Source organism: Macaca mulatta, chromosome 2 (assembly GCF_049350105.2).
Source record: "Macaca mulatta isolate MMU2019108-1 chromosome 2, T2T-MMU8v2.0, whole genome shotgun sequence".
Lineage (NCBI taxonomy): Eukaryota > Metazoa > Chordata > Mammalia > Primates > Cercopithecidae > Macaca > Macaca mulatta.
This window is the reverse complement of record NC_133407.1, coordinates 161,065,597-161,093,232: the sequence shown is the minus strand read 5'-3', so window position 1 is coordinate 161,093,232 and position 27,636 is coordinate 161,065,597. Positions and strand designations below refer to the sequence as shown.

General features: G+C 42.9%; 1 protein-coding gene across 2 annotated transcripts in view; it reads left to right on the top strand.

Moving 5' to 3' along the window:
• The first annotated feature begins 335 nt into the window (after nt 1-335).
• PARP14 (poly(ADP-ribose) polymerase family member 14) overlaps nt 336-27,636 on the top strand; it is a 51,361-nt gene continuing 24,060 nt past the window's right edge. For both annotated transcript variants that reach the window (XR_013414378.1, XM_001105869.5), the window contains exons 1-8: nt 336-1,190; nt 3,874-4,007; nt 5,761-5,794; nt 10,878-11,120; nt 14,088-14,324; nt 17,942-20,184; nt 24,959-25,195; nt 25,744-25,965. Coding sequence is in view for 1 of the 2 variants with exons in the window: in XM_001105869.5 (XP_001105869.4) it covers nt 1,004-1,190; nt 3,874-4,007; nt 5,761-5,794; nt 10,878-11,120; nt 14,088-14,324; nt 17,942-20,184; nt 24,959-25,195; nt 25,744-25,965 (3,537 nt within the window). In the remaining variant the exon portion in view is untranslated. The remainder of the gene's footprint in view (nt 1,191-3,873; nt 4,008-5,760; nt 5,795-10,877; nt 11,121-14,087; nt 14,325-17,941; nt 20,185-24,958; nt 25,196-25,743; nt 25,966-27,636) is intronic.

The window sequence follows — 27,636 nt, the reverse complement described above, 5'->3', positions numbered from 1 at the left end:
ATTGAGATCCTCCTTTTCTCAGTTCTTCTCTGCCAGCATCCCAGTCTCAGCCACCCTTGTCTCTCACCTGGGACACTATGGTAGCCACTTGGCTGACCTCTCTGCCTCCACTCTAGCCACCACGCAGCAGCCGGAGTGATCCTGTACGCGTGAATCACACCGTGGAACTCCGCTTCCTAACCCTCCAAGCTCCCTCCCCCTCCATATCCTTGGGGTTATCAGGTTACATATCACGGCCCCATAAACCCTCCCTGAGCCACCATAGCTGGGCTAGGAGCCACTCCTCATCTGTTCCAGGAACACATGTACATTCTTTCCCAGAGCACCTATTCCCCGCTGTGTTCACCATAGCTCCGTGATCTCAGTGAGAGCTCAGTGAGTGAGTTCATGGCGCCTAGTAAATATTCCACAAAAAAAACCTGTCAGTGTAATTGTTTCTCCCACATTTCTAGACGTGTAATACTAACAGATTAAGGAACAGAAAGCCAAACAGGGAAAGCAACGTAAAATTCTGATAATCACATTGATTGCTGAAAAAGCCCCCAAATAGGCAGCAAACATTCTAAAAGGGCCACAGTTTGCGAGTCATTTTATTCTTTTGTAAAGGGTCGGCCTGCGGCAAAAATTAAATGATCTTTGTGTTTGGCCAAGGTCTGGTGCCCCAAAGCTGCCGACTTGATCTGAGGTTGGGGTGAGCGGCAGGCAGTGGGGCCGGAGTTAGGAGGGGGTGTGGGAGCCCGCGGAGCACAGGTGAACGGAGGCCGCCTTCCCGGGGCGCCGCTGGCCAGCCCCAAAGGGTTACTTTGGCCTTGGCTGTGGGCCGAACGCGAAGGTGGGGAGGTGGGCGGGGGATGACTCGGCCATTCCTGGGTCCGCTGTCTTAGGCTGAAGGCAAAAGGAAACCAAGGCCTGGGAGTTTTCCAGGAAACGAAAGCGAAAGAGTCAAAGTTAGCGGCCCGGAGTTGGCGCGGCCCCTGCAGTCCGGCGGAGAGCGGTGCTGAGGATGGCTGTGCCGGGCTCCTTCCCGCTGCTGGTCGAGGGCTCTTGGGGCCCCGACCCCCCGAAGAACTTGAGCACCAAATTGCAGATGTACTTCCAGAGCCGGAAGAAGTCGGGAGGCGGCGAGTGTGAGGTCCACCAGGATCCCAGGAGCCCGTCCCGCTTCCTGGTGCTCTTCTACCCGGAGGACGGTGAGGGGCGCGAGGGGTGGGGTGAGGAGGGGGCGCCTCTGCCCTCCCTCCAGGGGACCCGCCCGGCTCCGGCGGCTGCTGTAGCGGAGGTGGCCGAGCCGGGGGCGGGGGCGGGGGCGACAGAATGGACTCCGAGCGCTCCCGGGGCGCTGCGGTTCCCCGGCGCCCTGCGTTTCCAGGCGCTTAACGGCGCGGCCCGGAGGTGGCGGCGGAACAGCGCAAGTGACTCTATCCCTCGATCATTTTCTGTCTTTCCCTGTTGTGGTGGTGTTATTGTTTGTTGTTGTTGTGAAGTGAGTCTATCCTCTTGTCATCCTTTTCTGTCTTTTCCTTTTCTTTAAGAAACGTGACAAGTCACAGAGATTCCTCGTGGGGCTTGGAGATTTCCAGAGGTCCTGGGGTCACTTGGGAGAGGGGCAGAGGCGCTGCCTAAAATCACACGGCCTGAATGTCAACGTAGAGCCGTCACAGCGGCCACATTGTCGACGGCCTGCCGGGGCCTCTTCCCTGAGTCTCTAGTGCTCAGATTGGGAGCAAGGATGATATTCTGAAGTGACAGTGGGTTGGGAGATTTGATCTTTGGAGGGGGGAAAGTCGGCAAAGTTCCCTCCTTACAGGCCATTAAGGGGCTTTTTCCCTTCTTCCCCACTACTCCCCACTCCCCTACTCCCCACTACTTGGTGAGTCAAGAGCCCACCGATGATCTGCTGGCTCAAGGGCCTCCCTGGTCTGCAATGGGAAGCCTGTGACCTGCAGCTCCCAGAATGGGCGCCTTTTCCACTGGCATCTTATGGATGGTGACCCATTGGGATCTAGTCAACCCCTAATTTCGCTTTCTTGTCTCTGAATTTGGAGAAGCGTTTGGGCCAGAGGAGAAGCAGGGAGGCTGAGGCTGAGGCCATGCAATTAGAGGGCCCCAGAAGGGATCTAAAAGGGAAAAATGAAACAGAAAAAGAAAGGTGCACAGAAGGAAGGAAGGAGGGGGACAGGAGACATGATTGGCTCATGGCCCTTATGAAAACAAAATACCATGTTTTCCTAGGATTAATTTCACCAAGGAGTGCTCAGAAGGGCAACTATGTGATCTTTTCCCTTTTGGGTGTCGCTTTCCCTTGAGAGTTTTCCCCACTTTGACTTCAGAAGTCAACATCACCATCCATCTGGCCCTTAAGGATGCTTCTTTCTTCTTTAGATTCCATTATCCTTAGAAGTAGGTCTCACCCATCTGAATCACCTGGAGAGCAGGTTAACCAGGCACCTTCCCAGCTCTGTTTTAGAGATTCAGGTTCAGTGAATGTGGGGTGGGTGGTAAGCATGTGTTTAACCGGCATCCCAGGTGACCTTGGTGTGTTAAAGTTTCAGAATTTCTGTAGTTTGCTGACAACCCCAAATGAATAAAAATACAAATATCACAAAATATAATTTTGTGATGATAAAATAACTCAATTCTAGCCCTCCAAGCAGAAAAGATTTTAGTCTTACTTCTGGGCTATCATCCTTGACCAGCCCCAGCCCACAACTCCTCTTCCTCCACCCCCAGGCTGCTCCAGTGGCCCCTCTTGTCTTACCCCCAGCACAGATGACCCAAAACTTATTAAAACTCACAACCGGCCAAGCGCGGTGGCTCATGCCTGCAAACCCAGCACTTTGGGAGGCCGAGACGGGCGGATCACAAGGTCAGGAGATCAAGACCATCCTGGCCAACATGATGAAACCCCATCCCTACTAAAACACACACAAAAAATTAGCTGAGCGTGGTGGTGTGTGCCTGTAATCCCAGCTACTTGGGAGGCTGAGGCGGGGGAATCTCTTGAACCAGGGAGGTGGAGGTTGCAGTGAGGAGAGATCGCACCACTGCACTCCAGCATGGCAACAGAGAAAGACTCCATCTCAAAAAAAAAAAAAAACAAAACAAAACAAAGCAAAACAAAAAACAAAACAAAACAAAAACAAAACAAAACAAAAACAAACTCAAAACCTAGTATGGTCAAAGTTCTTGGGGGTGGAAAATCCCTAGTCAGTTTCAGTTTCCTACTTGAGGAACCACTTTCTCACTAAAAAGGGTCAGGAATTTGCTGACAATGAATGACCTGCCCTTGAAGTCACCGAAGAGCATTCTTCTTCTGCAGAGGATATTCTCCACTCTCCACCCTCCATGCCAGGAAATGGCCTCAACAGGTGCGGGCCCATAGCATAACCTGATTTGATTCATATAAACCTAATAGGCAGATAATAAGAATGAGCCCACCAGCACTTGTCTGTATTTATTCGTGTATAGCAAATAGAAATGAATGGGAAGCTGTATCTCACTTTTATACAGTTCACAGGATTTCTGAAAAGTTGGTATAAATTGACATAACATTTTAAACCCTGTTTCAGATGTGTCTATTTTATCATACATTACCAACATATCTCCATTAACCTTACAAATAGACAAGAAAACTAAGGCTTTGTAAGTACGGCTTATTAGGAAACATGGTCAATATTAAAAAGTCAGTTTAAGGATGCAATTCAAATCCATGTCTGCTTGCTAAACTTTTCCTCTTTTACTTCACGTAGCCTCTCTTGAGAAACCAACGAAGCCATTGATGGATGGTAACGCAGCCCATAGAAATCATAGAATAACTTTGTAAATAAAGATTGCTTGTCATTTGGCTGTTTTTCCCCCTTTTGGACATTTCAGTTCGGCAGAAGGTTCTGGAGAGAAAAAATCATGAGTTAGTATTGCAAGGAAAAGGAACATTCAAATTAACTGTCCAGTTACCTGAAACCACAGATGAAATCCATCATGTCTTTGAGGAGGAACTTCTAACACAGGCAAGTAAACTTTAGGCATGAATAAAAGGGATTTAGGTCTTCCAAGGTGTGTGAAATGAGAATCACAATGAGGAAAATACAGTGGAAAGAAAAGTAGGAAGCAAACTGCAGTGAGGAAAGCAGATTACAAATGTAGGGGGAGTGAGGGCAGTGGTAGGGTAGGGTAGTATGGGATAAAGTAAAAGGGGGTACTTCTTTTTTTTTTTTTTTAAATGCAATCTTGCTCTGTCACCCAGGCTGGAGTGCAGTGGTGTGATCTCGGCTCACTGCAACCTCCGCCTCCTGGCGATTCTTCTGCCTTAGCCTCCCGAGTATCTGGGACTACAGGCATACGCCACTATGCCCAGATAATTTTTGTATTTTTAGTAGAGACGGGGTTTCACCATATTGGCCAGGCTAGTATCGAACTCCTGACCTCGTGATCCACCCACCTAGGCCTCCCAAAGTGCTGGGATTATAGGCGTAAGCCACCACACCTGGCTAGGGGTACTTTTTGTGATTTTAAACACATTTGGAAAAGTCAAGACTTGGGGGTTATAATAATGGTGGTTTGGGATGTAAAACTTGGGGTCTGTGTCTCCTGAGTTCTTTATAACCTGGAACCTGTTATATTTGTTTTATTTTGTATGTCATTTTGAAGAGACAGCAATCCATACCACATGTATTAAGTATCACCCCAATTGTAAAATGGAATAGTAACAATAATGATTCAACAACAGATTGTAGGATTATTGTGAGGGTTAAACAAGATGATCTGTATAAAGCACATGGCACAGTTCTTGTTATATATAATAAACACTCAATAAATGTTTTATTTTTATTTGTTTTAGTATTCTTTTTCAGAGACAGGGTCTCACTCTGTTGCCCAGGCTGAAGTGCAGTGGCATGATCATGGCTCACTGACTCCTTGACCTCCTGGGCTTAGGTGATCCCCCCACCTCAGCCTCCCCAGTAACTGGGACTGCAGGCGCATGCCACCACACCTGGCTAATTTTTTGTATTTTTTGTAGAGTCAGGGTTTTATCATGTTGCCTAGGCTGGTCTCGAACTCCTGGGCTCATGTAATCCAATTGCCTTGGCCTCCCAAAGTGCTGGCATTACAGGTGTGAGCCACTGCACCTGGCCTTAATTTAATTGTTATCTTTTTTAGAGACAGTGCCTTGATCTGTCTCCCAGGCTGGAGTGCAGTGGCACCATTATAGCTCACTGTAACCTTGAACTCCTGGGCTCAAGTGATCCTCCTGCCTCAGCCTCCCAAGTAGTTGGGACTACAGGCATGCATCACCATGCCTGGCCAATTTTTTTTTCCTAAATTTTTTTTTTTAGAGATGGGGTCTCACCATGTTGCCCAGGCTGGCTTTGAACTCCTGGCCTCAAGCGATCCTCCCACGTTGGCCTCCCAAATGCTGAAATTACAGGTGTGAGTCACCAAGTTCAGCCTCAAGAAATATTAAACAAGGGAAAAATTATGAGCTAAGATGTTTCTCTGATGTAGGATGTACCTCATATTCCCAAACACTTGGTGTTAATTGGGGTTTCTGTTATTTGTGTCTCATCTTCATTGGTACTTTTTGTGACTTGAAAGTGAATATGCCACTATGTATGGCCCCAGATGTATTCAAGAGCACCATTATCAGACCTTTTCATTATTGTTTCTGTTTATCCTCCATCTGCAGGCTGGTCCCAGGGACATTTTCTTATGTAAAGAAATTGTTAATAATGTATTAATGCTACTTTATTGTTTACGTTTCAGGAATCCAAGACCAAAGAAGATGTTAAAGAACCAGGTAAAATCTCAGTTGAGATGACTCTGACATTCACCAAGCAGTTATTAAAGGCAGCACTTGAGGGGGTCAGCCCTCTCTTCTTGACTTCCACAATGCAGGATGTGCTCCGCTGGGAGCTGCCTTGGACTGCATCCTCTTCATATTCTGAGCCAGCTGTGCAGAGGGTGGCTTTTAGGGCTCAGGTCATAACGATTGGAACTGCTCTCTCTGGGGCCGGGGAGACACGTTGCAATAGAGGGGAGGGCAAAGAAGTGCCAGAGAGGTGGTGATGAGCTGATCTTTACTTTCCACTTGTGCTGAGCCAGCCGCTGAGAAGCAAGGACATGATATGTCCAAGGGAGTCGCATGTGGCTTAGCACTGCTTCCTGAGCACTGGGTGTGAGGGTGCTGTGCTCTGAAGCCAAAACAGGAAGTTGTGACTCCTCTGTGAACACAGGCTTTTGAGCACTGGTGCAGGATTGGATTGGAGGATTGCAGTCCTCTAAAAGACAGCAGTTCTTCTTATCTCGTCTGCTGTAGGAAACAGCTAGCGACCAATTAGCTGTTGTGGACTCCAATGCTCAACTAGCATCTGGGCATTGAGCTGTCATGCCACCTGACATTTACTAAAGAAGCAACTAGTTTTCATAGCTAAGCATGCTATTATAAAGGGTAGGAAGTGAACTACTCTGAATGAACCGAACCAGAGAGATAAAGTGATACATGTATCTAAACCTTAAGGAAAAGGAACAATATATAATCATTGTCCTCTAATATTGAAATTATCTTGAGAACATGTAGTTTTCTGCAACTTTCTCTTTTGGAAAATGGCACTGGAGTGAGAGCTGCCTTTATTTGGCAAAAAGATTGGATAGGGATATATGGCTTATTTTTATCTAATATGGATGTCCTGTTAAAACTGTAGAATTTAGCATGCATGGCTTTCTTAGGCAGCTCAGGAGTTTCATGAAATAGGAATTTTTTGTCTCTTTAGAGTAATTCCTGCTTTCCATTCCTCACTTGTGGAACTGGCTCCCCAAGCTCCCAGTGTTTGTTGTTGGGATCTCCTAAATCCTTATCTTTTTCTTGGAAGATGCCAAAGTGCTATACTCTCAAGCTCAACTTCAGACCAGGAAGTGGTTTTATATGTGCATATTTATTCTTGCTCCATAGCCCTAGATCTAAAATTTAATCACATCTGTGGTTCTTATGACGTCGTAGATTTTTACCTTAACTCTGTCTTAACTGACATGTTAGCACTGTTTTAAATTTGCTTAAAACTCCCAAATGTGTTCCCAGCGAAAGCCCCAGTCCCCCTCCACCAATAGACTTTTCATTGTCCTGGGGATTTTAGGCCCGTTTTCTAACCTGTTTTCACCTGACCTGGACTCTAAGGATAGTAGTCAGCTAGAAATTTGGGTGGTCTACACAAGATACTTAAGTTGACTCCTTTAAGGGAAGCAGAGATTCTTTGCTGAATAGTTACTCCACACTGATCCCTGACAATGGCCCTAAGGCTGGGACTCTTGAAATTAATTGGAACGGGGTAGACAGTTTCAGAACTGAGCAAAGTGTGTGTGGAGAGTAGGTACTAACTGGATTCTGTTTCTCAGGGATGGGGATAGCAGAAGACACTGCACCATGAATGCACTAGGCATGCCCGAAACCTCATGCGAAAAGTTTGAAACTGAGGCATCAGCAGGAGGTGACAGGGCAGGGAAAGGCACACACACCAATGTCAGGTGATGTCAGCACTGAGCTACTGTCCTGTTCCAGGATAAGCTTAGTTGGGCTGGATCTGAAAGGTAGAAACCAGCACTTGGAAGGTCTTGGAGAAGAGAAAAGGGCAAGAGCAGAGAAATACTGCTTACCTGTGGTCGGAAATTCTGATGTTTTCAAATCCATATCCCCAGACTGGACTCCTCTCTCAATTCCAGAATTTCTGTCTGACCTTCTTTTGGGAAGTATATTAGAGCCAACATGCCCGAAGCCGCATGTGTCATCTTCCTCCCCAAGCAGGGGCCTTTCTGGCCGCCTCATTTCTCTTGAAGTACACAATCAGTCTGCTCGTCACCTACTAGACATTTCACGCATCACGCCTTTCACATCTGCTGATTATAGAGACCTTTTTTTTTTTTTTTTTTTTGGAGAGAAGGTTTCACTCTGTTGCTCAGGCTATCTTGGCTCACTGCAGCCTCAACCTCCCTGGCTCAAGCAATCCTCCTACCACAACCTCCTAAGTAGCTGGGGCTATCATAGCATGCACTGCCATGCCCAGCCAATTTTTAACATTTTTTGTGGAGACATGGTCTCACTATGTTACCCAGGCTGGTCTTGAACTCCTGGCCCCAAGTGACCCTCCCGCCTTGGCCTCCCAGAGTGCTGAGATTACAGGCATGAGCCACTGCACCCAGCCTCATTTTCTTTTAAAGTTTTCCTTTTCCATCCTTCTCTCACCACAGGCCCTTCCTTTTTACCTCACAAGTTCAGCATGGCAGGAGCTCCCTGCTTGCTCTGTCTGTGTCTGCCACCCTTCTCCTTAAACCTGACCAGCCCTTTGCACTATTGCTAAATAGCCTGCCATCCTTTTCATGGAAGCCTTCCATGACTCACCCTCACCACAAACTGGGAGATAAAGTCCAGACCACCTTTTGGTTCTAGTCTGCTTTTCTGGCCTCATTTTCTTCATTCTGCACAAATGTGCTCCTTTTGAGCCACATCAGTCTAATCGCTGTTTTCTAAATTGTCTGATGCAATTGCAGCACTCTCCCTGTGCTTCTGTTGCTCACAATTACCTCTATCCCACTTTTCTCTACCCAGTTCCACATACCCTTCAAGACCTGCTGAACTTCCTCCTCTTCTCTCAAGTCTTTCCATGCCAGCCCAGCCCTTTTATCTCTTTCTGGGACTCTTGGCTTGATTGTTAATGCTCTTTTTTGGTCAATTAAGCCTTTCTTGTGGTGAAGCGTCTAATATTGATGGGGTTATAAAACTATGTTGCTGGAAAGATTCTTTCAATCCAATTCACTTAGTCCTATACCCTCATTTTACGATTAAGAGACATGCCCAAGGTCACATGGCTAAAGAGTGGCAGCAGGGATTAAACACATACAGCCTCCTCCCTAGCCCAGCAGTCATTCTGATTTGTTATACCTGTCTCACTTAGTGCTAATTCATGTAGTTGCTCTATCCTTAAGCTATTTTTTTTTTTAAACTTAGCATGAGTGTGTTCATGGCATGATAGCCAGCACACAACAGAGTGGTCTAACTGTTGTAACAAACAACCTCCCAAATCAGTAACCTAACACAACACAAGTTTGTTTGTTTGTTTGTTTGTTTATTTTTCTGAGATGGAATTGCCCAGGCTGGAGTGCAGTGGTACAATCTAGGCTTACTGCAAGCTTCGCCTCCCAGCTTCAAGCGATTCTCCTGCCTCAGCCTCCCGAGTAACTGGGATTAGAGGCGTGTGTCACCATGCTCAGCTAATTTTTGTATTTTTGGTAGAGACAGCATTTCACCATGTTGGCCAGGCTGGTCTCGAATTCCTGACCTCAAGTGATCCGCCTGCCTCATTCTCCCAAGGTGTTGGGATTACAGGCGTGAGCCACTGTGCCTGGCCACAACACAAGTTTATTTGTTCTTCTCATCAGAGTTCAGTGTAGTTGGCAGCTGGGGTGGTGGTGGGAGTGTCAACCACTTCACGTGGTCATTCAGGGACCCAGGCTCCTTCCACCCTTTGACACCATTATCTCTAAATGTGGTGTCCAAGGTCACTGCAAGGGAGAATGCAGTTTCATATTAAGGAGCTTTATATTGGCCAGGCCTGAAGGTGGAATTCACTTCCACCCATATTCCATTAACTGCAGGGACACTACTGTTGAAACTGAACTGCAGGAAACTTGAGAAATATTGTCCAGGAAGTAAGCAAAATGGATTTGGTGCACACAGAGCATTTTATGCTGCCACTGCGAAGGTTTACACATGTCATTTTTCTCGTATACCTCCATTAGAAAATCTGTAAATGTCTTATCCAATGTTTTTATATTCTTTCCTCTCCTTATATCCAGGGTCTTGAACACAATAAGAGTCCCCATTGAATAATTGTCCACAGAATGTCTAAAGATCAGATCGTACACACCATGCTTCAGTGGACAAGCATACAGTGAGACTGACCTTGTGTGTATGTGTAACTCACTCTTATGGTCAACAGTGGAGAGGAATGAGTCAGCTAGGTGATTGCCATTCAGCGGGCTTTGTATGCAGCAGCCCTTGGCCATTTCACCTTCTGTGTGTATTCCTTAATCATTTGCTATAGGGATCCTTTTTTCTCTTCAGTGATGGGAACTTAACTGTTTTTCGGAGTATAATGTGTTAGGTGATACCCATGTTTGGGCACCATCAGATAGTCTTGCTTTCCTCCAGTGACCCAAGCAGTAAATCTCCAATTCAGCAAACATTTACTGAGCCTCAGTTATATACCATATGCCAGCAATACAAGGATGAATAAACATGCATCTTGCTTTTGAGAAGCTTAGCTCAATAATTTTAGTATGGTGCTGTGCTAGAAATAGATATTAAGTGCTAGGAAGGATAAGGCAGTTTCCTCAAAAAGGCCAGGCAGAAAAGGGTATAATAAAATTAAACCTCAATTATGTATAATTTTAATATAAAATTCACATATAAAAATAGTCCTATAATGTAAATTGTTCTATAAATGACTATTTACTTAGCTAAGTAGTGTGAATATTTTTTCTTATTACTAATAATTGCATACTAATTTTTAAAATTCATTTCCGGAGGTTAATATGTGTACCCACCAGCAATAAATAAAAATCTTTTTATTCTCTATAATGCCTATAATCTTGAAAATGCAGATGTATTTTTCGACATGAAAATTTAAAAATATGAACTTTAGTAATAGGCAATTACATGTTACATGTTGCTTTTATTTAAATAAAGCAAAAAGCCATCCAAGGTCTGTTTTTCTGTGAGTTAGCCAAGAGATTGGCAAGGAAAGAGGGCAGTGCCTTGTGATAACTTACTTTGCTAAGACCATAGTAGATAACTATAACATCTTGTACCTCTTTTGTCTTCCTAAAATCAGATGTGTCAGAAGAATTGGAAGCAAAACTCCCTCTTGATGATGGATCAGACAACATTGAAGATATCCCAGAGGAATGTGAAAATATTTCCTCTTTGGTGGCATTTGAAAACCTCAAGGCAAATGTGACTGACATAATCCTTACCTTGTTAGTGGAGAACATCAGTGGCCTGTCCAGTGATGACTTTCAACTGGAAGTAATAAGAGATTTTGATGTCGCTGTTGTTACCTTTCAAAAGCACATAGGTAAGATGAAGTGACGCTTCCTCTGTCTATCTTCTTTGCACCACATCATGGGACTTGAGATACCTCTTAGTGGGACATCTCTGAAAGTTTGACTCTTTCTAGTAGCTACTAAGAGAGGTTTCCAAGTTAATATAGTTTTTTTTTTAATTTTGAAAAAGAAGCATATTCATATTGAAACCAAATTCTGGTATTTTTAGTAGAATTAACTTTATTGCAGGAGTACCCAAGTGTGTATGTGTGACTGAGAAAGAGAGAGACAGGCAGAGAGAGTAAGAGAGCGTGTGAACACAGCAAAATAGACATCTAAAATCCAAGTGATTCCAAGTAAAGGAGTCGGCTTTTTCACATGTGTTATCTCAGTGGGTGAAGTAAGTATTTGTATTACCAAACTGGACTTCGTGGAAGGTAATGATAACACATACTCATAGAGTGCTGACTATAAGCCAGGTGCTATGCCAGCCTCTTTACATGTATTAATTTGTTTATCCTTTCTAAAACCTTATGAGATTATTATTATTGATCTCCATGTTACAGCTGGGGAGACAAAACACAAAGGTGCGAATGCATGGATGAACTGGGTTTGAACCCAGGCAGCCTACCTCTACACCTGTCCTCTTACCACTTTACCAGATATTTCCTTAGCACTTTTATGGTCGTTCACATATGTAGGTACGAGTAAGTGCATGTAATGCAGAAAATGGGTGCTCTTTAAGGTAATTGTCAGGATTCTGTAGACAATCTCTGAGATTGGGAAGAGAGCTGTCACCACCCAAAACAAGTACATTTTCCAATTCCAAGCCTTCACTCTTCCATGGCCATGGCAGTGGAGTGGTTAAGAGCACAGGTCATGGAGTCCAGCTCTGCCATTTAACTAGTTATATGAGGTTGACCAAGTTATTATCCTGTCTGTGCCTCACTTTTCTCATTTATAAAATGTCACAATAATACCTACCTAATATAGTTTTTGTAAAGATTGAATGAGATAATGTTTGAAAAGTTCTTAACATAGGGCCAGGTGTAGTGGCTCACGGCCTGTAGTTCCAACACTTTGGGGGGCCAAGGTGGATGATAGCCTGAGTCCAGGAGTTTGAGAGCAGCCTGGGCAACATGGTGAAACTCCATCTCTACAAAAATACAAAAATTAGCCAGGCATGGTGGTGCGCACCTGTACTCCCAACTACTCAGGAGGCTGAGGTGGGAGAATCACTTGAGCCTGAGAGGCAGAGGTTGCAGTGAGCCAAGATCATGCCATTGCACTCCAGCCTGGGTGACAGAGTGAGAGCCCGCGTCTGAAAAAAAAGAAAAAGAAAAAAAGAAAAAGAAAGTAAAAGTACCTAACAACTTAACGTAGTACCTGAGACGTAGTAAGGACTCAAAGGGAGCTATTCTTATTTCAAATTTGTTACTATTTCTTACAAAGGGAAAACTAAATGGACTTGCTTTTGTACATTGATCAGAATCTTGAATGCCTAATATGTGCTAGGCACTGGTCTAGGTGCTGTGGGCAGAGATGAATAATCAGGTTCCTGCCCTTGAGAAACTCACAGCCTGGGGTCAGGGAGGAAGCCCATATGTAAACAAATAAGGAAGGTCCGAGAGAAGAAGCTGTCTCTCTAAGCTGTGAACAGAAAGCTGTGGGAAATGGGAGGAAAGGGACCCCCTTTCAAACAAGGTGGCCTGGTCTTGCTTCTGTGAAGTTTATACTCCAGTAGTACCATTTGATAATGTCCAGAATATATTCCATCTGCTTGACATAGCTGTTTCCCTATCCATCTGGTAAACCCCTCTTCATTGTTCAAAACCCAGATCAGAGCCACTTACTCTGGGAATCATTGTCTGATTCCCAGTATTAGTCTTCCCACCTCATTTGATCCCACAATAGGCAATTTATTTGCTCTCAAGACTTGCTCCCTCATGGATGATGCACTGGCAGAGACTTGTTATGTTTATTTTCGTATCCTCAGATCCTAGCACAGTGCCTGGCACATCGTGGGCCCACCATCGATACTTCTTCTTCTTCTTCTTCTTCTTCTTCTTCTTCTTCTTATTATTATTATTATTATTATTATTATTATTTTAAGACAGTCTCGCTCTGTCGCCCATGCTGGAATGCAGTGCAGTAGCATGATCTCAGCTCACTACAGCCTCTGCCTCCCGGGTTCAAGTGATTCTCCTGCCTCAACTTCCCGAGTAGCTGGGACTACAGGCATGCACAACCATGCCCAGCTAATTTTCTTATTTTTAGTAGACACGGAGTTTCACTATGTTGACCAGGCTTTTCTCGAACTCCTGATCTCAGGTGATCTGCCTGCCTTGGCTTCCCAGAGTGCTTAGATTACAGGCATGAGCCACCACGCCCGGCCAATACTTATTATCAAAGAGACAGTTGAGTCCTGAAAGATGAATAGGATCAAGATAAAAAATTGGAGAAGAGCATTCCAAATGCAGGAAATTGTATACCCAAAGACCCTTTAAAGGAGAAGGGGGTTTACAAAAATAATGACTAGTCTTTGTGGCAACATGGAAAATAAAATGAATGGCAGGGAATAACCAAAGGTGATGCTTGGAAATTAGTTTCGAGTCACATCGCTAAGGGCATTGTACACCTGGCTGAGGAGTGTCAACACTCATACCTGCAGGTAATGGGGAGCCATTGAAGGGCTTGAGAAAGGGGTGAAATGAGATTTGTAGGGAAAGCCCTCAGGAGGGTTGGTGACGGCTGGGGCAGGAAGTGGGGACATAGCTCAGTGGCAGCAATCGAGGTAAGACATTCGCATGTGTGTCGCTCAGAGACTGGGAGTTTTAGGTATGTAAATTCTCATGTAGGTGTTAAGATCTTGTGTCTAAAAATGGAGTGCTTAGCTCTCCCTTTTAACTCAATTAGTAGCCAGACATTTTCTTCTATACAACATAAAGATACAATCAAAATTTACTGATTTTCTTTCTTTTTTTTTTTTTGGTTTGTAGATACTGTAAGATTTGTTGATGATTGTACCAGGCACCATTCAATTAAACAACTTCAGCTTTCTCCAAGACTTCTGGAAGTGACAAAAACAATCAGGGTTGAAAACCTGCCACCTGGTGTTGATGACTACAGTTTAAAACTTTTCTTTGAAAATCCGTATAGTGGAGGGGGAAGAGTTGCCAACGTTGAATATTTTCCTGAAGAGAGTTCAGCTCTGATTGAATTTTTTGACAGAAAAGGTAATATTTGTTAACCTGTCATACATGGCATAATCTAGGCCAGTTTTAGCTGAGCTTAACAGTTATCAATTTAGTTCTGATGTGTTTTATTTGTTTATTTATGCATTTCTTTGGGAATTGAATAAATAATCCTGTTCATCTGGGATATGATGCTTAATAAGGCCAGTGATTCAGACTTTAGAGAAGGAACATCAAGTTTTTGAAAGATTTAAGGAGATTCTTTCATGAGTCTCTACCTATGATGGACTGAAAAATACATTCTTGGGATCTTTGAAATACTATATTAAAAAGGAGATGATCTGTGTTTTAGCCACACACTTGATAGAAACTCTCAAATTAATTACAACAAGGTTAGGTAAAGAAATACTCAGCAACTCATAGAGTTCCTGTACAGTACCACTACTACTTTCACCTATTGTACCGTCATTCAAAAATGGACAGGAGTGGTTTCACATGACCAGTGGATGCCTGCTGGAATATTGTTTGGAGTGACCCTGTGAAAACCATGTCCAGCTGAACCTTAGAGAAACACTTGTGAGTGTTTTGTGACAAAGACTGCCAGTTCTCTGAGGCATATACAAGGTCAGCTTGGAGGTTCTACTTGTGTTCAGAGGTCAAGGCTGAGCAGAAGGAGTTAGAGGGCCAGGCTTCTTAGGAAAAGAAGGAAAATTGTGCCTGGGATTAATAAGGGTGGGGCATGACATAGGATAATGTGGTATGCCACTCACTTGAGAGAAATTGTTCCAACAGGGTACTTGAAGGAACCTCCCTTTTCCCAACTCAATTTTTATGAGTTGGGAAAACTGGGTAAAAGTATGGTTTGAATTAAAATGGAATGAAAGACCTACTATTCCTTGGGCAAAGGGACAAAGAGGAGCTTCTGTCACATATTCAAATCTCCCTCTGCCTGGTCTTGGGCCCGGAGAGAGAGAGGGGTACATAAAATCCTCTACCCTAGAAATTAACTTCCCAGTTTGTGGTGAGAGTTGACAGTTTCAGGGTTTTCAAACATCTTGAGGGCATGGGGCTGTTGGGTTTGTCCTCAGAAGGGCTATTCTGCACATACACAACTAATGTTAAGTACTATTTAATGAAGGTTTATTTTCTCCCAGAGCTATTCATGTAAACTCTATGGGGCCCTCTCAAAGGTTCCCTTCCTCCCTGATCCCTTTGTACCATCTAACTTTTTTGACCACACCTCCTCCTCCAAACCCACTCATTCTCTGTCCTCCACAATCTGTGATATACTGACTTTCTTTTTTGTTCTCTAGCTTCTCCTTCTTATTATTTTTTAATTTTCATTTTATTATTTATTTATTTTGAGACAAGGTCTCACTGTCGCTCAGGCTGGAGTACAGTGGCATGATCATGGCTCACTGCAGCCTCAACCTCCCGAGGCTCAGGTGATCCTTCCACCTCAGCCTCCAGAGTAGCTGGGACTACAGGTGCATGCTACCATATCCAGCTAATATATTGTATTTTTAGCAGAGATTGGATTTCACCATGTTTCCCAGGCTGGTCTTGAACTCCTGGGCTCAAGCAATACTCCCTCCTTTGCCTCCTAAATTGCTGAGATTATAGGCGTGAGTCACTGCATCCAGCTTAGCTTCTCATTCTTTTAATTATAACTTACATTTGCATAGCTTCGCAGGGTGTTACCAAGTGCATTCAGACAGTCTGTCTTATGGGCATCTTGATTGTTATAATCCCTGTTTTACACATGAGGAAACTGAAGCACAGAAAGGTCCAATAACTTGCCCAAGATTACGCAGCTATAAGTGACACAGTCAGGATTTGAACTTGGGTATTCTGATCCCATAACATATACCCTAACTTCTCTCCTTTTTCCAAATCTCCTGTTCACCTATAACGTTAATTTTTCTTATAGGATAGTTCACCATTCACAATGGGTTGCCAATAATGAGGCAGATGGTAGATAGAGCTTGGTTTAAAAGAGAATTTGTTGCACAATATTGTGTTTTATGTAGATTTCTTGAGAGGAAAAAATTAGGCATTTTACTCTAAAATTATTTGGTTCAACTTCACAAAATCTGATTTAATTTTTAAGGAAGAGAATTTTCATTGAACACCTATGTCTGTAAGATCTTTGGCTGTTTTTTCTGCTACAGTATCTCACAATCCCATTAATAATCTGCACGGTTAGATAAACTTTGTCCTTACAGGCAAAACAGGATGGAGACTTGAAGGCATATTAAGATGACATCTGCCATGGTTCTTGGGTCAAACAGACCTGAATTTGATTCCTGGCTTTGGTGCTTACTAGCTTTGTAATCTTGGCCAAGTTACTTTAACCCACCTAAGCCTCTGTGTTCTTATCTGTAAAATGGGACTCACATTACTGCTTACCTTAGAGGAGTGCTGTGAGGTTGAAATGAAATAATACCAGCAAAGTGCTTGGTGCCTGACAGTGCTCAGTATGTTGGTAATCATAAATACTGCCTAGGCTTAGGGCTGCCACAGGGCCACGTTGGGAAGTTGAAGCTGTATGTTTGGGCCTCTGAAGGCCACTGTCTTTCCATCATGCCCGATACCAGCTCTAGGACCCCATCACACACAAGGTGAAGTTACTTTAACAGCGTTCCACAAAGGTTGCTCTTTTAACCCAAGTTGTTATTGGAGCACATTCTGATTCCCTTTCTGTAGATGCTCTGCCTAATAACTTACACAAAATGAGGAGGGGCTTGGAAGAGAAGAGCATGCGCATGCACACACATGCAAACACATCCATGGGAGTATTCCAGTGAAGTGGAAAAAGGAGATTGCAGCAGGGCCAGGAGGAGGAGGTGTGGGTCTTACTGAATCATAGTCTGTGGGGCTGGGCTCTCAGAGGACCGTGATGATGACTTGGGTTTGGTAGACGGGCAAGAGGATGGGCTTTGGGGTTGGACAAACACTGAATCTTAGCTGAGTTATCTGCAGTCTATGTAACCCTATCCAAGTTATCTAACCTTTCCTAGCCTCAGTTTTATCATTTGTAAGTAGGGATGATAATAATAATGTCTCTACCTCAAATGGTTGTTGTGAGGATGAAATGAATTAAATATATGTAAAGCACTCAGAATAGTGTGTGACACATGCTAAGCTATAATAATTTATTATTATGCTCCTCCTTTTCAAGGTATTAATGTTAATCTAACTCAATTTTGAAGCCTAAAATTATAGGACTGTACAGGAAGACCAAATAGCATAATACTAAGGTGAGCTTCACTTTGAGCACCAAAATATTTTTTATACTAGGGCAAACATTACTCTCACGCTTGTGACCAAACTCATGTATTTCTTAACATGATGGTGATATATCAGTAATATCAGGAAAACAGTAAACGGAATTTAATTAACAGGATTTCAGCATAGATGGATCTTGGCTAGAAAGTAATTATTCCATTCAATAAGGGATACCTGTGCACCTGTGCACTGCTAACCCATATCAGTTTATATTAGAGCACTTTGAGAGTAGTGCTGCTTTTTAATATGCTGTAACATCACAATTCTACCAACATTAGATTTTTTTTTCTCTAAAATAGGAAAATTTTGTTTTGTTTTTAGTTGCCATATATCATCCTGGGCTTACGTTATTTTATTTCTTTCCTTTTAAGTGTTAGACACCATCATGGCCACAAAACTCGACTTCAATAAAATGCCGCTTTCTGTGTTCCCGTACTATGCCTCACTGGGCACAGCCTTGTATGGAAAGGAGAAGCCTCTGATCAAGCTTCCAGCACCATTTGAAGAGTCACTAGATCTTCCCTTATGGAAGTTCTTACAGAAAAAGAATCACCTGATTGAGGAGATAAACGATGAAATGAGGCGTTGTCACTGTGAGCTCACGTGGTCCCAACTCAGTGGTAAAGTTACCATCAGACCAGCAGCCACCTTAGTCAATGAAGGAAGACCGAGAATCAAGACCTGGCAGGCAGATACTTCCACGGCACTCTCTAGCATCAGGTCTAAATATAAAGTCACCCCAATTAAAGTGGATCCAACAATGTGGGACACCATAAAAAATGATGTGAAAGATGACAGGATTTTGATTGAGTTTGATACACTTAAGGAAATGATAATCTTAGCAGGGAAATCAGAGGATGTCCAAAGCATTGAGGTACAAGTCAAGGAGTTAATAGAAAGCACTACTCAAAAAATTAAAAGGGAAGAGCAGAGTTTGAAGGAAAAAATGGTCATTTCTCCAGGCAGGTATTTTCTTTTGTGTCACAGCAGTCTACTGGACCACTTACACACAGAGTGCCCAGAGATAGAGATTTGTTATGATGGAGTCACTCAGCACTTGTGCTTGAAAGGACCTAGTGTAGATGTGTATAAAGTCAAGTGTGCAATCCAGGAAAAGGTGTACACCATGGCTCAGAAAAACATTCAGGTTTCTCCTGAGATTTTTCAGTTTTTGCAACAGGTAAACTGGAAAGAATTCTCTAAGTGTCTTTTCATAGCACAGGAAATTCTTGCACTTTATGAGCTAGAGGGTACAACTGTTCTCTTAACCAGCTGTTCTTCTGAAGCCCTGTTAGAAGCTGAAAAGCAAATGCTCAGTGCCTTAGATTATAAACGCATTGAAGTTGAGAACAAAGAAGTTCTTAATGGCAAGAACTGGAAAGGGCTCACTCATAATTTGCGTAAGACAAAAAATTTCTCCCCAAACACTGTAATCATCAATGAGTTATCTTCAGAAACCACAGCTGAAGTCATCATTACAGGCTGTGTAAAGAAAGTAAATGAAACCTATGCATTGCTTTTTAACTTCATTGAACAAAACATGAAAATAGAGAGACTGGTTGAAGTAAAGCCTTCCTTAGTTATTGACTATTTAAAGACAGAAAAGAAGCTATTCTTGCCAAAGATAAAAAGGACAAATGTGCAGGTAAGTTTCAATCCTGAGAACAAACAAAAAGGCATTTTACTAACTGGCTCAAAGACCGAAGTACTGAAGGCAATGGACATCGTCAAGCAAGCCCGGGATTCAGTCTGTGTTAAAAGTGTCCATATTGATAAGCCAGGAGCCAAGATGTTCTTCCGGGATAAAGCATGGTTTTATCAACGTGAGATCAAACGGTTGTTTGGTTGTTACATCGAACTACAGGAGAATGAAGAAGTGAAGGAAGGAGGCAGCCCCTCTGGGCAGAAGTGCTTCTCTCGGACGGCCTTGGCCCCCGGCGTCGTGCTCATTGTGCAGCAGGGTGACTTGGCACAGCTTCCTGTCGATGTGGTGGTAAATGCATCTAATGAGGACCTTAAGCATTATGGTGGCCTGGCTGCTGCGCTCTCAAAAGCAGCTGGCCCTGAGCTCCAGGCCGACTGTGACCAGATAGTGAAGAGAGAGGGCAGACTTCTACCGGGCAATGCCATCATCTCCAAGGCAGGAAAGCTGCCCTACCACCACGTGATCCATGCAGTGGGGCCCCGCTGGAACGGATGTGAGGCCCCGAGGTGTGTATACCTATTAAGGAGAGCTGTGCAACTAAGTCTCTGTCTAGCCGAAAAATACAAGTACCGATCCATAGCCATCCCAGCTATTAGTTCTGGAGTCTTTGGCTTTCCCTTAGGCCGATGCGTGGAGACCATTGTTTCTGCCATCAAGGAAAACTTCCAACGCAAGAAGGATGGACACTACTTGAAAGAAATCTACCTTGTTGATGTATCTGAGAAGACCGTTGAGGCCTTTGCAGAAGCTGTGAAAACTGTATTTAAAGCCACCCTGCCAGATACAGCTGCCCCGCCCAGTTTACCAGCAGCAGCAGGGCCTGGGAAAACATCATGGAAACAAGGAAGTCTGGTGTCCCCGGGAGGCCTGCAGATGCTGCTGGTGAAAGAAGGCGTGCAGAATGCTAAGGTGAGTGTTGCCTTTACAGAACACCACCAGGGCACTGTGACTCCACTTAGTCAGCGACTGTCTCATGCAGGGCTGAAGAAAGATAAGGACCAAGGGGAGAATCAAGGGAGAGAATCCCATGCCCTCCACGCCCACCTTTTAACAATTTTCCTTAGATAACTGGGCTCCTTACCAAATCATTTACTAATTGAGATCAGCCAATTATTTGTGAGAACTGAAAGTGTATAGAGGTCAGATTTCTAGGTTTCCAGTAGATGTAGAAATCCATAATATCACACATTTAGACAGTTCTCTATACTTTACGCCTGCCGTGTTTTGGTAAATCTAAGACTAATTTCCTAATTTACTGACAGCAGATACAGAACAATCAGAGCATAGGGTATGCAGAAGACAGGAATCTTGTCAATGATGCTGAGCAAGAGTGAGCTTAGGGCCAGAGTCTGAGGGACCATCAGCACCCAACACCAGTGAGGTAGTGAAAAGTGGACCTGAGGAAGTTACAGGTGCCAGGCAGTATGTAGGGACAATTCTTGTAGGCTGCAGGGGCATGGCGGTGGCGGGGGGGCTAAAATGTTTATTTTTATTTTTAATTTTTTTTCAGGCAGGATCTCGCTCTGTCACCCAGACTGGAGTGCAGTGGCACCATCTCGGCTCACTGCAACCTCCACCTCCCGGGTTTAAGTGATTCTCCCACCTCAGCCTCCCTAGTAGCTGGGACTACAGGCACGTGCCACCATGTCCGGCTAATTTTTTTTTTTTTTTTTAGTAGAGATGGGGTTTCACCATGTTGGCCAGGCTGGTCTTCAACTCCTGACCTCAGGTGATCCGCCCGCCTCAACCTCCCAAAGTGCTGGGATTACAGGCATGAACCACCGTATTTAGCAACATAGGGTCTAACTAATCAGAACAGCAGCCATCTGCCCAGGGTCTGAAGCCTCCTACTGTGCCAGGCACTACTTCTTTAATTGGAAGATTTGGGGGAGTCCTGGCAGGGGAGTCAGGGTGGAGATGGTGGGAGCAGTGAGGGCAGATGCCGGGCAGCACTTATTTCCCAACCAACAGAAACATTTTTCCTTACTGTCTTAACTGGCATGGCCATAGTTGTGTCTTCCAGTGGATATTTGCCTCAACCTTCCTCTGCTGGCGTGGAGTGAATGTGCTCGGGGCTGCCAGAGGGACCCTGGGACCCAGAGCTGGGTGAATGCCCTTCCTGCCACCCAAGAATGCTGCTGGGCTCTTTTTTGCCCCACTTTTTAAAAGGAAGATCAATTAGCACAATATACATAAAAGAAAACAGACATCACAATACAATGAAAGTTTCATCAAGTCTGAGTGTTTTATTCAAAGACCAAGACCAAAGTCCTAAATTACTAGCACTGGGTGTTACTTATCTTCATCATCTTTAAACAAAATACAGTTGAATATGTGCTTTACATGATATTAAGTGAAATGAACAAAATTTAATAAACTTGCCAAATGTTTTGCTTTGAATTGTTTAAAAGAAAAAGTATATCTAAGCATACATCCAGTGTCCAATGTAATGTGATAAAAGATGACACAATTGAAACTATATTAACCTGAATGTATTTGCTGTTTCAGCATATTTCTACATCACAACTGTCTTGAGAAAAGCTGAAAATTGATTAACAGTCACACTCAATCACCTTCCTTTTTGTTTAAACAGCTTTGTTGAGATATAATTCACATACCATACCTGTTTACAATGTGCAATTCAGTGGTTTTTAGTATGTTCACTGAAGTATGCAATCATTACCACAACCTAATTTTAGAACATTCTCATCATTCCAGAAAGAAACCCTGTGCCCATTAGCAGTCACTCCCCATTCCGTCCACCCACCTCCCCAGCCCTAGGCAGCCGCTAATCTACTTCCTGTTTCTATAGATTCACTTATTCTGGAAATTTAATATAAATGGAATCATACAATTTGTAGTTGTCTGACTGACTTCTTTCATTTAGCAGAATGTTTTCAAGGTTCATCGATGTTGTACCATGTATCAGAACTTACTTCCTTTTTATGGCTGAATAATACTCCATTGTATGGATAGACCACATTTTATTTATCCATTCTTCAGTTGATGAACATTTGGATTGTTTCCACTGTTTGACTTCCATGAATAATTCTGCTATGAACATTTGTATACCAGTTTTTGTATGAACATATGTTTTCAGTTCTCTTGGGTATATACCTAGGAGTGGAATGGCTGGGTCATGTGGTAACTCTGTGTTTGACCATCTGAGGAACTGCTACATCATTTCCCAAAGCAGCTGCACCATTTTACATTCCTGTCAGCAACATTGACAGTTCCAATTTCTCCACCTCCTTGTTGACACTTGTTAGTATCTTCTTTCTGATTATAGCCATCCTAGTGAGTGCGAAGTCACATCTCACTATGGTTTTTGTTTTTTTTTTTTTTGAGACGGAGTCTCGCTCTGTCACCCAGGCTGGAGTGCAGTGGCCAGATCTCAGCTCACTGCAAGCTCTGCCTCCCGGGCTTACGCCATTCTCCTGCCTCAGCCTCCCGAGTAGCTGGGACTACAGGCGCCCGCCACCTCGCCGGGCTAGTTTTTTGCATTTTTTAGTAGAGACAGGGTTTCACCATATTAGCCAGGATGGTCTGGATCTTCTGACCTTGTGATCCGCCCGTCTCGGCCTCCCAAAGTGCTAGGATTACAGGCTTGAGCCACCGCGCCCGACCCTCACTATGGTTTTGATTTGAATTTCCATAATGACTAATGATGTTGAGCATCTTTTCATGTACTTTTTAACAATGTGTGTATCTTCCTTAGAGAAATGTCCACGTGGATCCTTTGCCCACTTGTAATTAGTTAGTTAATTATTTTTAGAGACAGGGTCTTGCTCCGTCACCCAAGCTAGAGGACAGTGGCACGATCATGTCTTGCTGTAACATTGAACTTCTGTCCTCAAGTGATTCTCCCTCCTTGACCTCCTGAAGTGCTGGGATTACAGGTGTGAGCCAAAGTACCTGGCTTATATTTTCTCTTTTTCATTTGGGTTATTTGTCTTTTTATTATTAAGTATTTTTTCTCTATTTTGGATATAAGTCCCTTATCAGATATATGATTTTCAAATACTTTCTTCTATGTGCCATCTTTCTTTTTTGAGTTGTTACTTTGTATAAAATATTTTTTGTTTTAAAGTGCTGAACTGGAAGATTTAAAACAGATTTTTACTTGTAGTAAGCTTAAGTAATAACTACAAAAACCATAGCTAATATTGGTTGTTACTATGTGCCAAGCCTTGTGCTGGTTTTTTTTGTTGTTCTTGTTTATTTGTTTATTTATTTATTTTGAGACGGAATCTTGCCGTGTCACCTAGGCTGGAGTGCAGTGGCGCAATCTCAACTCACTGCAACATCTGCCTCCTGGGTTCAAGTGACTCTCCTGCCTCAGCCTCCCGAGTAGCTGGGACTACAGGCGCCCGCCACCACACCCAGCTAATTTTTGTATTTTTAGTAGGGATGGGGTTTCTCCTTGTTGGCCAGGCTGATATCTAACTCCTGACCTCAGGTGATCAGCCTGCCTCGGCCTCCCAAAGTGCTGGGATTAGAGGCGTAAGCTATCATGCCCAGCCAACACTGTGCTGTTTTTGACATGCATTTTCTCATTCACTGCCATGCGGCAGATTCTAGGACTATTATTCTTCTCACTTCACAGACGAGAGAGTGAGACTTAAAGGGGTTAAGTAATTTGCCCACATCCCCCAACTAGCAAATGGTAGAGCCAGGATTGGAATTTGTTCAGGCTCTTAACCATTGCACTATTTCAAAATGTTAAAAATAATTTTGTGTCTCATTTTTAAAAATCAACTCTTTTGACCAAGCATCAGTAATGGGAATGAATTTCATTCCTTGTCCCTTTTGACACCAAATGTCACGACATTCTTTCCCAACTAGGCATGGTGGCTCATACCTGTAGTCCTAACTACTTGGAATGCTGAGGTGGGAGGATCACTTGAACCCTAGGAGTTTAAGGCTGCAGTGAACTATGATCATGCCACTGCCCTCCAGCCTGGGTGACAGAGCAAGACCTTCTCTCTTAAAAAAAGTCATACTTTGCTTTCCTTTCACTCCCATAGATGCGTAGCTTCCATGACTGCAATAACTGCTCTGCATTACTCCTTAGTGACCCAGGCAGGCCAGCTTTGAAAATCACTTGGCTACATTCCCTCTTTCTGTTCTCTTGACCTCTCTAATCTGCTCACATTCACTGATGAAAAAGCTTCCAGGGCTGATCCCTGCCTGTCAGGCAGTCCAGATGTCTTGGCACTCGAGGTGGGCCCCCCAGTCTACCCCCAGTGTAACATTTCTAGCCTGGAGTGTACCATTTTGCTGCAGAAGCTCTCTCAGATCAAATTAATTTGTTCACAGCTCACAACCCACCATGCCTATGTTCATGCTGCTCTCTGTCTCGCTCTGCCTGCTGAAATTCTTCCCATTTCTCAAAGCCCACATTGCTCATGGTGTCTTCACTAGTTACTGAAACAGCTTTCTCTGGACTCCTCCAGTGATGCCATACCATTCATAGATTGCTTTTTGACTGCTCTCTTTTGTTCCTAAGTGCCACTTAAATAAGTATTTAGTAACACTTTGTCTTGTGTTGATATTTAAATCACTGAAACCTTAATCATCTTAGTTGTCTCCCATTGTGCCAAGACCAGTGGCTCAAATATAGTAATCATTGATGAATGCTTTTTGTTAAAATTGGAAACAAATTTTTGGTTTTGTCTTTCAGACGGATGTTGTTGTCAACTCCGTTCCCTCTGATCTTGAGCTTAGTAGGGGGCCTCTTTCTAAGGCCCTCTTGGAAAAAGCTGGACCAGCGCTCCAGGAGGAATTGGACACAGTTGGACAAGGGATGACTGTCAGCGTGGGCACAGTGCTCAAAACCAACAGCTGGAATCTGGACTGTCGCTATGTGCTTCACGTGGTAGCTCCGGAGTGGAGAAATGGTAGCACATCTTCACTCAAGGTTGGCCCTGGTTTTGAATTCTCCAGGAAGTCGGGTAGCCCTTTGGGTTCTCCTTTTAGTAGCATATTGATTGGACATAGATTGGGCCTTGTCTGTTTCTCTTCCACAATAATCACGCTTTTGGCAGATTCCATCATGTGGCCATTTCTTTCAGCTATAGCTGACTTTTCCTGATGACTAGTTAATAATATAAATGAATTATTGTGCTCAATAATTATTGGAGCTCAGGGAAGGGTTACTGAACATAATATTATTACTTGCTTAGTGAAGAAAGCCAGAGAAGGGTGTGAAGAATGGAAGAGAATGAAGGAAAAGAACAGTAGTTGCGTTGCTTCTTTCCTTCATTGTGAATGTGTTTAAGTCTCTCGCATTCTCTTTTCCTTTTCCTTTCTTTCTCCTGTATTTTTCTTTCCTCTTCTGATTGCCCTTAATCACTGTTGAAAGCAAAAAGGAGTATTCGAGGTCACAAGGTTGCTAAATTCTTGTCCTTTTTATTCTAACTCCCATTTCTAGACAAGATGTATAAGGATATGCTTTGTGCGTTTCAGATCATGGAAGACATAATCAGAGAATGTATGGAGATCACTGACAGCTTGTCCTTAAAATCAATTGCATTTCCAGCAATAGGAACAGGAAACTTGGGATTTCCTAAAACCATATTTGCTGAATTAATCATTTCAGAGGTGTTCAAATTTAGTAGCAAGAATCAGCTGAAAACTTTACAAGAGGTTCACTTTCTGCTGCACCCAAGTGATCATGAAAATATTAAGGTACAGTGCCACTCATTTCTGATTATTTTGTAACTGAGACCTAATGTTTTTTCAAATGTCTTTTTGTTCTGACAGGATGCTTTTTGCATTCATTTCCCCATACAGGAAAGTAAGGAAGTAGTTTACACTTGTAGTTGTAGCATGACAAATTTTAAGACAAGTTACAGATGTAGGAAAAGTTTAACTTCCTATTCAGGAAAATTTCAAACATATCCAAATGTAGACATAATAGTATAATGAAGTCCGTTGTACCTATCACTGAACTTCAACAGTTATCAACCTATGGCCAGTATGTTTCATCTGTATCTCCATTTATTTCCCTTCCTTCTATATTATTTTGAAGCAAATCCCAGACATATCATTTTATCCATAAACAATTCAATATTTAGTTTAAACAATAACATTTCTTTTTAAAAAAGTAACATAACCACAATACTGCATCACATCTAAAATAAATGGACAATAATTCCTTTATTTAACCAATTATCAAATCAATTCTCAAATTTCCAACTATCTCATAAGCGTTTTGTTTTTACAGCTTTGTGTTTGAAGCAGAATCCAAATAAGGCCCACATATTGCAATGGAGTTGACTATAGGATTTCCCTCCATATGGACATAGAAAAATTTTAATGCAGAGCATAAAAGCACAGTGTGGCCTTATCACTAGGAAGACGTCAGAAGATGTGGTTAGAATGGATTAGCACATTCCCATGTGGATAGGAGAGTTGGGACCAGAAACACCAGAACCATCATCAGTCATGAGTTCATCATTCAGCTACATTTACTGAGCATCAGCTGTGGGAGAGCCATTGGACTCAGCATTATGGCAGCACAGCAGGCATTTAAGCCATTATCCCTGCAGTCCAAGTGTTTACTTAATCAAATAAAATAGATGACATTCAATGTTTGAAAAATTCCCATGATATTACAAAAATTGATCAAATAGATTAAAATCAGCAACCCAAGAGATATCTGTGGATCATTGGACCATCTGAATTTTTAGGTAACACTTAATTTTTCTGTGATGCTAGATACTACCTTTAAGTTCGTTGGAAGCAAGTAAATCTAACCTAAATTCTAATCAGGCAACCAACCACCTGAGTAAAATATGTGGTCCATTTACTTGTCCTGTATAATTAGTTACTCTTCTGTGCAACAGAAGCTTTTAAAATAATCTCCCTATGACTTGCATTGTGCAAGGTGATGTGGATCGTGGAACAGGACGAGTAGGAATGGCACATACTTTCCCTCCTATAAATCACAATTACTTTAGAGCTAAGATTTATATACACAAAATGAACTAAATGAGAGGCATGAAGTGCTGTTTTTGAATGAACAGGTGATTGAATACAGCATGAGTCCTGTGACACAGACCTGAACCTTCAAATACCACTCTTTTTCATACAACCTCAGCATTCATTTTCTTTCCTAAAGACTGAGTATTTTGCAAATACTCTGTAAAAAGAATTAGTCTATATAGATACCTTTAGTACCATCTGAAATTCTCTGTGTGTGTCTGTTACACTTTTTCTCTTTAGACTCTTAAAGACAGTTAAACTTTGGTTACATTTGCACACACACACAAAAAAAATCAGCAAAGCCTATTGAGATGTTTATAGATGGAGACTGTCACAGAGAAAGCCGCAGTCCCGTGATTTGAACATGGCCTC